The sequence below is a fragment of the Rhinoderma darwinii genome, chromosome 1 (genome assembly GCF_050947455.1).
Source record: "Rhinoderma darwinii isolate aRhiDar2 chromosome 1, aRhiDar2.hap1, whole genome shotgun sequence".
In the NCBI taxonomy this organism is placed as follows: domain Eukaryota; kingdom Metazoa; phylum Chordata; class Amphibia; order Anura; family Rhinodermatidae; genus Rhinoderma; species Rhinoderma darwinii.
In genome coordinates this window covers 170,233,854-170,248,456 of record NC_134687.1, presented here as the reverse complement: position 1 = coordinate 170,248,456, position 14,603 = coordinate 170,233,854, and the positions used below count along the sequence as shown (strand labels likewise).

Sequence of the window (14,603 nt, the reverse complement as noted above, 5' to 3'; positions counted from 1 at the left end):
TTATTTTCTTTGTCTACTGTTAAATGAGGTAGAAATGTTGTTGACAACCCTCCGTGAACTGTAATAGTGGCCATATAATGGCTCAAAAAAATTTCAAACAACTAGACAGACGACAAGTTATTGGTGATTTAGAATGGTCTGTAGCCTGAGCTTCATAGACAAATTCACAGTGACAGTGGTAGGGAATTTGTTTTTTAATTTTTAACTAATACAAAGCGTTTGTATAGAGAATTGCGTATTCTGAAGTTCCCTAATATATTATTAGTTTGCCTATAAGCAGGATCTACACTTTAAAGCGAATGTCCAGATTTGAACACCATTTACAGTTTCTATGTACAATTAATCTTCATTCGAAAAATTTGTTACTTACTCTGCATTATTTATCTTACACTTGTCCAGTGCTGCATTTACAATTCTGATGGCTTGAGAGCTGAAATCCTAGAGCTTCCTATGGTGATTTGCATTCCGTGAACCTTTACAACACAGTAATCTGTTGTAGAAAAAAAGAACTGTTTCACGTTGCAAAACTGTTAAAGGTTAATCACACGTTGTGGTTATGTCAAATTTTCTACTGCAATTTTGCAAAAATTGGTGAAGAAAAACAAAACTGTGACAACCTACATTGTGAGAATAAGCTCTTATAGATGAGACTGGCAGTAGTTTGTTCAATTTTTCTAATAACATTCAGCAGAATACAGGCTGTAACTCAAGATAATTAAAGAAAAGATAAGCTACCCATACATATAGGACAGCTGTTATCTAAATTTTATCTTCCCTGTCTGCCTCATAAAAAGCCAGGCATACATTTTATTGAATGAGATGAAGAAAAGTTGCTGCCAGACACTGGCTGCTGCTTATCTCCCGGCAGATCAAAGGACCGGTCATGTTGAAATTCAAACTGTCCGATTCTCCTTTTCCCTGAGATTCCACGTACACATTAGATTAATCCTATATGTGTATGGACAGATTTAAGTCCTTCCTGCACCGAGTTGTACATGTAGGACACAGGCAGCAGGTAGTTCCCGCACAGTGCTGAATAAGTACACAATGATGACATGGGTACAGAAGCAGAGCTAGCGCTATCACCCACAGGAGATGGATTTTAATGCTGTTTAACCCTTGCAGCAAAAAAGGATGTTAGCAAAAGAAGGGGGCTTCCTTAGTAAACCCGTTTGTCTATAGGTATTCAAATACATAATTATATAAAAATTTAAATCAGCAGTAAAGGTCCCCAAATGCGAAAAATATATAGATAAACAAAGTTCAATAAACCTTAAAAAAATTACATCGAAGATGAGCTTAACCCCTACCCGCACCAGGACGTAACTGTCCGTCGTTGCGGGAGGTTACTTCCCGCACGAGGACGTATAGTTACTGAGTATTTCCCGGTGCACAGTGTCGGCGACAGTGTGCACGGGGAACCGGGAGGTCAGCTGTCACCGACAGCTGACACTCCCCTCTTGCCGGCCAGCGTTCCTTTGCCGCTGATTTCGGCTAATTGACCTCTTAAATTCGGCGATCGGGTGCAATCGCCGAATTTTGGGGGTTTCTAACATATCGGCAGACCCCGGTCCGAAATCGCAGGGTTTGCCGATAGTTACTATGGCAAACGGAAGCCAAACAATGGCTTCCGGGTCTGCCATGGACGGTAGCCCATGAGGACCAACCTTCGGCTGGTCTTGATAGGCTTCCTGTCAGAGTGACAGGAAGTCACTGTGTCGTTCCTGATAGCACACTGTCGGCGACAGTGTGCATCGGGAACTTGGAGATCAGCTGTCCCCGACAGCTGACACTCCAGTGTTGCCGATCAGCGGCTCATCGCCGCTGATTTCGGCAATTAACCCGTTACATGCGGGGCTCGATTGCGATCTCCGCATGTAGCGGGTTTGTAGCGCATCAGCAGCCCCCATGCAATCGTGGGGGCTTCTGATGCTTGTGATGGCACCCGGGGGCCAGACAACGGCCCCCAGGTCTGCCATGTATGTCAGCCTATGAGGATCAGCCTCTGCTGATCCTCGTAGACCAACTGTCAGAGTGACTGTGACGTCACACTGACAGTTGGAATACATTACACTACCTAGGTAGTGTAATGTATTCTAGCAGCGATCAAAGCTGCAGGTAAAAAAAGAAAGTGTAAAAAGTAAAAGAAAAGTTAATAAACAAAAATATAAAGTGTAAAAAGTAAAAAAATGTTTTAGAAAAGGGTAAAAATAAGTTTTTGTTTTCCTATAATAAGTCATTTATTATAGGGAAAAAATGAAACCGTTAAAAAAAAGTACACATATTTGGTATCACCGTGTTCGTAACGACCCAAACTATGAAACTATAATGTTAATTTTTCCGCACGGTGAACGCCGCAAACAAAATAAACGGAAAACTGTCAGCATCGCTATTTTTTGGTCACCACCCCTCCCAAGATATAGAATAAAAAGTGATCAAAAAGTTGCATTTACCCCAAAATGGTACCAAGTTACGGCTCAGAATAGCGTGTCCCAGAAAATAAATTATTTTATAGAAACGTCATTTTATTGTGCAAACGCTGCAAAACGTAAAAAAAACTATACACATATGGTATCGGCGTAATCATACCGACCGGCAAAATAAATGAAAACTTAATTTATTGCGCACGGTGAACGCTATAATAAATAAAGAATTTAGAGCGCCAAAATCGCTGTTTTTTGGTCACCTTAGCTCTAAAAAAGATCCTGAGGGGCCAAAATTCTCACTATACCCCTAGAAAAATTCCTTGAGGGGTGTAGATTCCAAAATAGGGTCACTTTTGGGGGGTTTCCACTGTTTTGGTCCCTCCGGGGCGCTGCAAACACGACACGGCACTGAAAACCAATCCAGCAAAATCTGCACTCCAAAATCCAAAAGGCCCTCGTTCCCTCCTGAGCCCTGCTGTGGGTCCAAACATCAGTTTACGACAACATATGGGGTATTGCCGTAATCGGGAGAAATTGCTTTACAGATGTTGGGCGGCTTTTTCTCCTTTATTCCTTGTAAAAATGGAAAAATTCTATGTTTCCACAGAAAAATAGGTGATTTTCATCTTCACAGACTAATTCCACTAAATTCTGCAAAAAAACTGTGGGGTCAAAATGCTAAGTATACGCCTAGAAAAATGCCTTGAGGGGTGTAGTTTTCAAAATGGGGTCACTTTTTGGGGGTTTCGACTGTTTAGGTACCACAAGACCTCCTCAAACCTGACATGGTGCCAAAAATATATTCCTAAAAAAAGGAGGCCCCAAAATCCTCTAGGTGCTCCTTTGCTTCTGCGGCCTGTGTTTCAGTCCATTAGGACACTAGGGCCACATGTTGGATATTTCTAAAATCTGCAGAATCTGGGCAATAAAGATTGAGTTGCGTTTCTCTGGTAAAACCTTCTGTGTTACAGATTTTTTTTTATTACAAATGAATTTTGGCAAAAAAAAATGAAATTTGTAAATTTCACCTCTACCTTGCCTTAATTCCTGTGAAACGCCTAAAGGGTTAAAATACTTTCTGAATGTGGTTTTGAATACCTTGAGGGGTGCAGTTTTCAAAATGGGGTGATTTATGGGGACTTTCTAATATATAAGGCCCTCAAAGCCACTTCAGAACTGAACTGGTCTGTGAAAAAATGGCCTATTGAAATTTTATTGAAAATATGAGAAATTGCTGCTATAGTTCTAAGCCTCGTAACGTCCTAGAAAAATAAAAGTAAGTGAAAAAAAATGATGCAAACATAAAGTAGACATATGGGGATGTTAACTAGTAACTATTTTGTGTGGTATTACTATCTGTTTTACAAGCAAATACATTTAAATGCAAATTTTTGCTAAAATTTGAAGTTTTTCACAAATAAATATTGAATTTATCGACCACATTTTTTCACTAACCTAAAGTACAATATGTCACGAGAAAACAATCTCAGAATCGCTTGGATAGGTAAAAGCGTTCCGGAGTTATTACCACATAAAGTGACACATGTCAGATTTGAAAAAATCATCTGTGTCCACAAGGCCAAAACAGGCTGTGTCCTAAAGGGGTTAAAGAGGCTCGGTCACCACATTATAAGTGCCCTATCTCCTACATAATGTGATCGGCGCTGTAATGTAGATAACAACACTGTTTTTTATTTAGAAAAACAATCATTTTTGAGGAAGTTATGAGCAATTTTAGATTTTTGCTAATTACTTTCTTAATGCCCAACTGGGCGTTTTTTAACTTTTGACCAAGTGGGCATTGTAAAGAGGAGTGTATGACGCTGACCAATCAACGTCATACACTTCTCTCCCTTCATGTCCACTTGTACTCAGCAAAGCGTGATCTAGCGAGATCGTGCTGTCACATACACCCACATTAACTTTACTGAAGTGTCTTGACAATGAATAGACATTGCCTCCAGCCAGGATGTGATGTCTATTCACAATCCCGACACTTCGGTAAAGTTTGTGTGGGACTTAATCGCTGCACAGCGTGATCTCGCGAGATCACGCTACTGCTGTCCTTCATAGCGGGATCTCGCTCGATCAAGCTGTGCAGCGATTAAGTCCCACACAAACTTTACCAAAGTTTCAGGTGTGTGAATAGACATCGCGACCTGGCTGGAGCCAATGTCTGTTCTCCTCAAATGGAATGTTCAAGTGCTGTGAGGATTTGGGTTGGATATCCTACAATTAAGTATATCAGAGAAACACTAGCGCTTTTTAAAAAAAAAAAAAATAAATATTTTTGTACGTCCAACTTTTCTACTGAGTGCTAGGGTTTCTCTGATATACTTCAACATATCTGCCTCGCCATACCTGGGAGAACTCTTTTAACAATTTTTGGGGTGTGTGTCTCCAGTGGCACAAGCTGGGTACGTAATATTTGCCACTAAAATGGCATATCTAGGGAAAAATTGCAATTTTTACTTTGCACCATCCACAGCGCATTCATTTATGGAAAAGACTTGTGGGGTGAAAATGCTAACTACACCCCTTAATAAATGCCTTGAAGGGTGTCGTTTCCAAAATGGTGTCAATACTCAGGGGTTTCTCTTATTATTTTACATCAGAGCCCTGCAATTGTGAACCAATACTTGGTAAGTTGCCAAATTAGGCCTCCATTTTGCATGGTACTCTTTCACTCTTGAGCCCTGTTGAATGTCCAGGCAAAAGATTAGGGCCCCATGCTGGGTGTTTCTAAAACCGGGAATCACAGCATAATAATTAGATGGCTGTCCTTTCATGGTGGGCACCATATATTGGCATATCTATGGAAAAATTGACATTTTCACTCTGCAACATAGAGTGTACACTAATTTCTGGAAAACACCTGCGGGGTTAACATGCTCACTACACCCCTAGGTGAATACCTTGAGGGGTATAGTTTCCAAAATGAGGTCATTTCTGGGGGGTTTCCACTGTTGTGGTCCTACAGGGGCTATGTAAATTCAACATAGCGCCCAGAAACCAATCCAGCAAATCTGCACTCCAAAAGCCAATTGGCACTCCTTCACTTCTGAGCCCTACTGTGTGCCCAAACAGCAGTTTATGACCACATATGGGGTACTGCGGTACTCGGGAGAAACTACTTTACAAATCTTGGGGTGCTTTTTCTCCTTTATTTGTTGGGAAAATGAAAAATTTTGCACTAAAGCTACGTCTTATTGGAAAAAAAGAATATATTTTTTATTTTCACTGCCCAATTCTAATAAAATCTATGAAACACCTGTGGGGTCAAAATGCTCACTACACCCCTAGATGAATTCCTCATGGGGTGCAGTTTCCTAAATGGAGTCACTTTTGGGTAGTTTCCACTATACTGGTACCTTAGGAGCTCTGCAAATGTGACATGGTGCCGAGAAACCAATCCACCAAAATCTGCGCTCCAAAAACCAAATGGCACTCCTTCCCTTTCTGAGCCTTGCCATGTGCCCAAACAGGAGTTTATGACCACAAATGGGATATGTCCGTACTCTGGAAAAGTTACTTTACAAATGTTGGGGTGTTTTTATTTCTTTATTCCATGTGGACATTTTTTAAAACGACAACTTATTTGAAAAAATATATATTTTTTAATTCTAATAAAATCCAAATAAAATCTATGAAACACCTGTGGGGGTCAAAATTCTCACTACACACCTAGATTAATTCTTTGTGGGGTGTAGTTTCTAAAATTGCGTCTTTTTTGGGGTATTTCCTTTGTTTTGGCATCACAACACCTCTTCAAACCTGACATGGTGCCTTAAATATAATCTATTAAAAAGAAGGCCCCAAAATCGATTCTCCATTGCTTCTGAGTTCGGTGCTTCAGTCCATTAGCACACTAAGACCACATGTGGGATATTTCTAAAAATTGCAGAATCAGGGCAATACACATTGAGTTACGTTACTCCAGTAAAACCTTCTGTGTTACAGAAAAAAAGGATTACAAATTAACTTCTGCAAAAGAAATGAAATTTGTACATTTTGCTTTCATTTGTGTGAAACCCCTAAAGGGTTAAGAAACTTTCTAAATGCTGTTTTGAATACGCTGAGGGGTGCAGTTTTTACTGTTCCCTGTAAAAAAAGGCCTTTTGAAATTTTCTTGAAAATGGGAGAAATTTGTAACATCCTAGAAAAATAAAAGGATGTTCAAAAAAACTATGCTAATCTAAAGTAGACATATGGGAAATAATGACCAACTATTTTGTGCGGTATAACTATTTGTCTTACAAGGAGATGCATTTAAATAAAAATAAAAAAAAGCAAAATTTTTTTTGCAATTTTTTCGCAAAATTTTGGTGTTTTTCACAATTAAACACTGAATGTATTAACCAAATTTTACCAGTAACATAAAGTCCAATGTGCCACGAGAAAATATTCCCAGAATCGCTTGGATAGGTAAAAGCATTCCAAAGTTATTACCACATAAAGTGACACGTCAGATTAAAAAAATTAGGCTCTATCAGGAAGGTCAAGTGGCTGGAGCGGGAAGGGGTTAACCCCTTAACGACATGCCACGTACTGGTACGCGGCAGCCGTTAAGGGGAAGTATGGAGTGGGCTTACGGGCTGAGCTCGCTCCATACACAGTGGGTGACGACTGTGTTATACAGCCGACACCTCACTGCAATGGACGGAACCAAAGATCACTTTGATTCCGCCCGTTTAACACCTTTAGTGTCGCGGTCAAATGCAACCGTGGCATTTCAATTGTTAGAATCAGGGCTGCGCCCCCTCAAACACGCTGTTGCGTCCCCCCCGTGGCACATTCGGCCATTTATAGTGGCTGTTATGGCAGCCTGGGGGCCTAGTAAAGGCCCCCAGGTCTGCCATCATTGGAGACCGTCAGAATCACGATATACTGCAATACATTAGTATTGCAGTATATCATGCAAGCAATACAACGTAAAAAAAATATATATATATATATATATATATATATATATATATACACACAAAAGTTGCAAATTGCTGTTTTTTGGTCACCTTAGCTCTCCAAAAAAAAGGAATAAAAAGTGATCAAAATATTGCATGTACCCCAAAATGGTATCGGTGAAAACTACAGCTCGCCCCACAAAATTTAAGCCCTCACACCTCTAAATTGATGGAAAAATAAAAAAGTTATGGCTCTCAGAATATGTAGAATAATGTGAATATGTATTTTTTACTGCCTGATGGAAGCCGTAAAAACAAAACCCCCCAAAAAATGGTGTAATCGCTGTTTTTTTTGCCCATTTCACCCCACAAATAATTTTTTTGCAGATTCCCAGTACATTCTGCGGTACAATGAATGGTGCCATGAAAAACTACAACTTGTCCCGCAAAAAACAAGACCTCATATGGCTATGTCGACGAAGAAATAGAAAAGTTATGGTAGGCGGGGAGGAAAAAACATAAATGAAAAAACTCAAAAATTGGCCTGGTCTTTAGGAGGTTAAATGAAGCTTTTTTTGTTTGTTTTGTAGCACATTAGTGGAGCTTGTTCGCCTTGAAGATCATCTCAGTATGATTTTTATTTCTGTGCTTTGTTGCTGCACTGACTTGAGCACTTGTGATTCATCAGTACAAGGCCTCCTCCTCCTTTGTTATATTCTGCGCTGTCCTTCTCTTTGACAACATTACCGGTGAATTTGTTGACAAATGGAAAACAAGCAAAACTATTCCAGTGCCGGAGTGTCCAAAGCTCATATATCTGCCACGTCTACCTCTAGAGCACACGCTGCCCTCCCCTTTACTTACGTAGAAACAAATGTTTGGGATCTACAGCCTTGCTTCCAACTCACTAGACCAGTCAACCTGTTAGATTTAGAGGGTGATTTCTCAGTACATCGTCGGTACATTCTCCACTGCTATTTTAAGGAGTTATTGAATGTGATTTATGTGAATAGTACAGAAACTAATCGGTAGTAGACTTTACTCCTGGAATTGCTGGTTGTACAGTGAATATAGAGCAGAGGCTGTTACACTGTATTTCTACTTATTATCTTTACTCCTATCCTCAGTCACTATATATGTGAGCAAAGAACATGATGAGCGCAGAATTATCTGACCAGCTAGTTCACATCAGTCTGATATGTCTGTCATTACATGAAGGACACTCAGTAGTTATATTCAAGATGTCACTTATCTGTTTACATACTCTTCTTTACAGCTGACTGTTTTACATTTTTGTTCTAGAGAATAGAAGAGCTTTTGCAGTTGCTAATGAAAGAATGAGCCAGCAAGGGTATGTGGCCTCTCCTCCGTACACTCAACCTCAGCCTGGCCTGGGAGGTTTTCCACCAGGTTATGGAACACATGTAATGTCCCCGACTTATGGATATTCTGGTGCTACAAACATTTCATCTCCCCCACCGCAGTCAGGTAAGAATTTATCATAAAAAGCATTTTGGAACGTAAGATCTCATAAAACGGCATTGGATAATGGCTTGTAATGGCTAGATTTTTTCTGATGCCTGAAATAGTCTGATGCCACACCTGCCCGCCTCTGATATTACATCTGGTCTGTGATGGTGATAATGGTGCCTGCTTGGTCATCTCTATGTAACAAGTAATCAAGCCATTTCTGGGCAAATATTATGATAATAATATTTTTTTTATTTTGCACTGGAGATTAATTATAATTAGAAATTAAGATGCCTTTTACTTCAGTTAAATTATCATCATAAACTAAGCACATTTGAGCATAGGGGAACATTTATTAATACTGGCATATGGTACAGTCTTAAAGGCTATGTACACCTTTGAGGGCGTTTTTTTTATAAATAGATTAGTCAGTGTGTTTAGTGTAACTTTGTAATGCATCTTTATTAAAAAAAAATTGTTTGACTTTTGGAGAAACAGCTGCTCTGTATTCTGTATACAGAACAGCTGTATCTCTCGTTTTACACTGAATCCGTCAGTCCCGCAGACCTGACGGGTTCAGTGTCGGCGGGTCCACCTGTAAACGATCACATCTAAGTTCATAACTCATAACCTGTAATATTATATTTTTCAAAAAAGGCATCCATGCCCTCCTTTAACTTGTTCAAAGAATCAACCATCACAACATCCTGTGGCAGAGAGTATCATAGCCTCACTGCTCCCACATTAAAGATTTGCCGTCTACGACGGTGGTGAAACCTTTTCCCCTCTAGACGTAGAGGATGCCCGCTTGTCCTTGTTACAGGCCTAGGTGTAAAAAGATCATTAGAAAGATCTCTGTACTATTCAATTATATATTTGTACATTGTAATTAGATCGCCCATAAGCCGTATTTTTTCTAAACTGAATAGCCACACGTTTGATCACCTTTCTTTGTACTGCAATCCACCCATTCCCTTAATTACCTTGGTCGCCTTTCTTGGCACCCGTTCTAGTTCAGCCATGTCCTTCTTATACACAGGTGCCCAAAATCGTACACAACTATGTGTGGTCTGGTCTGACTTGTGTAGAGGCAAAACTATGTTCTTGTCATGAACATCTATGCCTCCTTTGATGCATCCCATGATTTTATTTGCCTTGGCAGCAGTTGCCTGGCACTGGTTGCTAAAGGTAAATGTACTGTCCACCAATATCCCCAAATCTTTTTCAGTAGTAGTTTTACCCAGTGTTTTACCATTTAACGCATAAATGTAAAATTTGTTTCCTTGCCCAAGTGCATAACCTTACATTTATCGACGTTAAACTTCATTTTCCATTTCTCTGCCAAAACCTTCAGCTTCCCCAAATCCCTCTGTAGTATTACTATGGGATAGTATAAAAAAAATTTTTTTAACCTGCTGTTTTCTGCAGCAGACATCCCGCCCAAAAAACTGCACCACATTCTGGTGTGATTTATCAGCCGGAATTTCCCGTGGCGTCCAGGGTGGATAGACTGTGTACTTTCATGCAGTGTATCCGTCCTGTGTGAACATACCCTTAGGCCGGGTTCCAATGGGTTGGATACGCTGCGTAAAGCTACGCAGCATATTCCGACCTAGAACCCACAGCACATTCGGCCTGAGAAAACGCACCACGCACACACAAAAACGTTCATACTTAGTCATGGAGATGCGCCCCTCCGTTGTCTGTGCGTCACGTGAGCCCGCTCCAAATATTATCCCCTCCCTGCTCCATGTTGTGCCAGCGCATCATGGGTCGGGAAGGGGTTAAGTAAGAAGCGCTCAGGGGGCCCGGCGCTGCCGGGTCCCTTGACTGCCACCTATAAGATGCAGGGACTTTTTAGCAAGATTTATTCTTGCTAAAAACTGTGTCTTATAGTCTGAAAAATACGGTATATATGTATTTAGGCGGTGTCTTCCCATGAAGGACATTTATGACATATCCACAGGATATGTAGTAAATGTCAGATAGATGCGGGTCCCACCTATGGGACCCGCACGTATCCTTAGAATGGGGCCCCCTAAACCCCGTTCTAGCTTACTCACTCCGCTGTCTCCCGGCCACTTCCTGGTTAGGTGGTCGGGAGTTATGGAAACAGACGAGTGGTCGCTGAGCTACGCTTTTACGTAACTCCCATAGAACTTGATAGCTCCGAAAATGGCGTACATGGTCGAGTTACGGAAACAATGTAACTCGCTGTGCTACGCTGTTTCCGGAACTCTCATAGAACTGAATAGTAGTTAAGGAAACAGCGTAGCATGCTACGCTGCTTCTGTAACTGCCATTCACTACTATGGGAGTTACGGAAACAGCGTAGCTCAGCGAGTTACGCTGTTTCCATAACTCATCCATGTATTGCAGTGTATTGTACCAGCGATCTAATAAAATGTGTAAAAAAAAAAAAAAGTTACATACATTTTAAGGAGTGTAAAAAAATAAGAATGTGGTGAAACTCAACAAATTATTTTTTTTAACAAATAGTTTTTGCTTTGTAAAAGGAGTAAAATATGTAATTTTTTCCTATTTTCTGTTGCCTGAAACCTGGGTGCGTCTTATAGTCAGGTGCGTCTTATCGTCTGAAAAATACGGTACATACTGTACATACAGACACCTGGAGCAAAAACAACTATATTTTATGTGGCTCTATTGGGGTTTACAGATGTCATTTTTGCAATGATAAGGTTTTCCGAATCTAGTTTGTGTAAAACATAATACACAATATAGTAAATATTTTCCTTACATTTTTCACCTGTCATTTCTTTAAATGTAGCCTTATAATGGCAAAAAACATGCTACACGATGCAGTCATATCTGCTAGTCCCTACTGGTTATGTAGTTTGTTAAATTATTGTATGTTTTTTGTAGCTGGACTGAAACCTGGTGCACAACTTGGATCTCCTGTTTCCCTAAACTCCCCTCAGAATAACTTATATAATGGACCAAATAGCCCTGGAGATTTTGTTCAAAGGTAATTTGGACATTATTACATCCAAATGTTACATGCTGTCTGTAGTTCTGTATATTCATCTAAGTGTTTTTCAGGCATCCAGGCCCTCCAGCTACCAGTAATGCCTCTACTTCCTACCAGTCCTTTGGTCAGTCTTCAACACATTTCAACAATGCTCCTCCAGCACCAGTTCAGCAGATGACCAACCAGTTTAACAACATGCAACTAGGAGGATATGGTAATTCTGTTTTAATGTCACTATAAATATATTTTTACAGTACTCAATTTTTTTTAGACTACAAACTCTTTAATGACGGTTATATTTTTGGCCTTAAAGGTATTGTCCCAACTAGAAGTTGATCGCCATGGCTCTGGCTGCTAAAACCCTAGGCGATCAGCTGCTATCACTAACGTAAGATGCAGCCGGGTGCTGTAAAGAAAATTTCAAGGGGTTTTCCAGTCCCATAAAATTGATAACCTATCCTCAAAATAGGCTATTAATGCAGTGCATTCGGAAAGTCTTCAGACCCTTTCACTTGTTTCACATTTTGTTATGTTGAGGCCTTGTGCTAAAATAAAAATCAATTCAAGTTTTCCCCCATCATTCTGCACTCAATGCCCCATAATGACAAAGTGAAAACAGAATTAAATTTTTTGGGGGAAATTTATAAAAAATGAAAAACGCAAATTTCGCATGGACAGAAGTATTTAGACCCTTTGCTATGACACTTGAAATTTAGATTTGAGGGCCTCCCATTTCTCTAAATCATCTTTGAAATGGTTCTACACCTTAAATTGGGGTTCATTTGATTGGACATGATTTGATAGACAGAGCCCAGTCTATATAAGTTCTCACAGCTGACAATGTACATCAGAGCCAATAGCAAGCCATGAGGAAGAAAGAACTGCCTGTAGAGCTCAGAGACAGGATTGTGTGGAGGTACAGATCTGGAGAAGGGTACAAAAAAAACTCTGCTGCACTGAAAGTTCCCAAGAGCACAGTGGCCTTTATAATTCTTAAATGGAAGAAGTTTGGAACAACCAGGACTCTTCCTAGTGCTGGCTGCCCCACCAAACCAAGTAATCGGGGGAGAAGGGTCTTGGTAAGAGAGATGACCAAGAACCCAATAGTCAGTCTGGCTGAGCTCCAAAGATCATGTGTCCAGATGGGAGAAACTTCCAGAAGGTCAACCATCACTGCAGCACTCCACCAATCTGGGCTTTATGGCAGAGTGGTCAGAAAGAAGCCTCTCCTCAGTAAAAGACACAAGAAAGCCCACCTGGAGGACTCTCAGACTGAGAAACAAAATTCTGTGGTCTGATGAAACCAAGATTTTACTTTTTTTACCTCAATTCCAAGCGTCCTCTATGGAGGAAACCAGGCTCTGCTTATCACATGCCCAATTCCATCCCTACAGTGAAGCATGGTGGTGGCAGCATCATGCTTTGGGGGTGTTTTTTTAGCGGCTGGGACAGGGAGACTGGTCAGCGTTGAAGAATAGATGAATGGAGCAAAGTACAGAGATATTCTTAATGAAAACCTGATCCAGAGTGCTCTGAACCTCAGACTGGGCCGAAGGTTCACACTCCAACAAGACAATGACCCTAAGCACACAGCCAGGACAACACAGGAGTGTCTTAAGGACAACTCTGTGAATGTCTTTGAGTGGCCCAGCCAGAGCCTTGACTTGAACCCAACCGAACATCTCTGGAGAGACCTGAAAATGGCTGTCCACCGACGGTCCCCATCCAGCCTGATAGAGCTTCAGAGGATCTGCAGAGAAGAATGGCAGAAAATCCCCAAATCCAAGCGTGCAAACCTTGTGGCATCATACCCAAGAAGACTGGAGGCTTTTATTTCTGTCAAAGGTGCTTCAACTAAGTACTGAGTAAAGGGTCTGAATACTTATGTCAATGCAATATTTTAGTATTTCCTTATCAATAAATTAGCAAAGATTATTAACATTCTGTTTTTACTTTGTTATTATGGGTTATTGAGTGTAAAATGATGTGGGAAAACTTATTTTTTATTTTAGCACAAGGCCTCAACATAACAAAATAAGAAAAAATGTAAAGGGTCTGAAGACTTTCCGAATGCACTGTATGTGATCGGTCGGGGTCCGACTTACAGGACCCCAGCCGATCAGCTGTTTTAAAGGATCTGCAGCGGTCGTATGAGCTCTGCTTCCCATTCATTTCTACTGCTCATTTAGTGAATCGCCAAAACCCTTGTAGCGTCGGTTCACAGTATTACAGCCTTATCCCATTGAAGTGAATGGGAGAAGGCTGTAATACTGTGAACTGCCGCTACAAGTGTGTCGACAATTCACAGTACGAGCAGTAGAAACTAAGGGGAGGCAGTAGCCGCTTCAAAACAACTGATCGGAGGGGGTGTCGAAAGTCGAACCCTGACCGATCACACATTGATGACTTATCCATAGTATAGGCCACCAATTTTATGAGACTGTTAAACCCCTTTAATCTTCCCTAAGTATGCTTTAGTCACCTCAATTCTCAAAAAGCTTACTATTGACCCCTCTCACCCTGTGAACTAGTATACACCCTTCACAATGCTACACCATTATACAGTATATACAGCTCTCATCTACAAACCCACTTGTGCTCTTCACTCAGCCAATGACCTATGACTCTTCTCCTCCCTTATTACATCCTCTTACTCCAGTCTGCAGGTCTTCTCCCATGCTGCACTCATTCGCTGGAACTCATTGTCTCAGGATATCAGACTTGTTTCTTACAGTCACACTTTTTGCCTTGCCAATGTGCCTTGAAAATCAATCTCTTCAACGAGACCAGTGTCACAAAACCATAGTTACCACACAA

General features: G+C 40.6%; 1 protein-coding gene across 3 annotated transcripts in view; it reads left to right on the top strand.

Annotated features, from left to right (window-relative positions):
* The window catches only part of SEC24D (SEC24 homolog D, COPII component), a 153,457-nt gene that overhangs the window by 15,791 nt on the left and 123,063 nt on the right, over positions 1 to 14,603 (top strand). Inside the window, exons 1-4 of one of the 3 annotated variants that reach the window (XM_075860587.1) lie at positions 8,239 to 8,286; positions 8,630 to 8,815; positions 11,681 to 11,783; positions 11,858 to 12,000. In XM_075860587.1, coding sequence (XP_075716702.1) covers positions 8,665 to 8,815; positions 11,681 to 11,783; positions 11,858 to 12,000 — 397 coding nt within the window. In that variant the 5' untranslated portion in view covers positions 8,239 to 8,286; positions 8,630 to 8,664. Of the gene's footprint in view, positions 1 to 8,238; positions 8,287 to 8,307; positions 8,356 to 8,629; positions 8,816 to 11,680; positions 11,784 to 11,857; positions 12,001 to 14,603 lie in introns of those variants that run through there. The other 2 variants (XM_075860588.1, XM_075860586.1) reach the window with 2 other exon arrangements.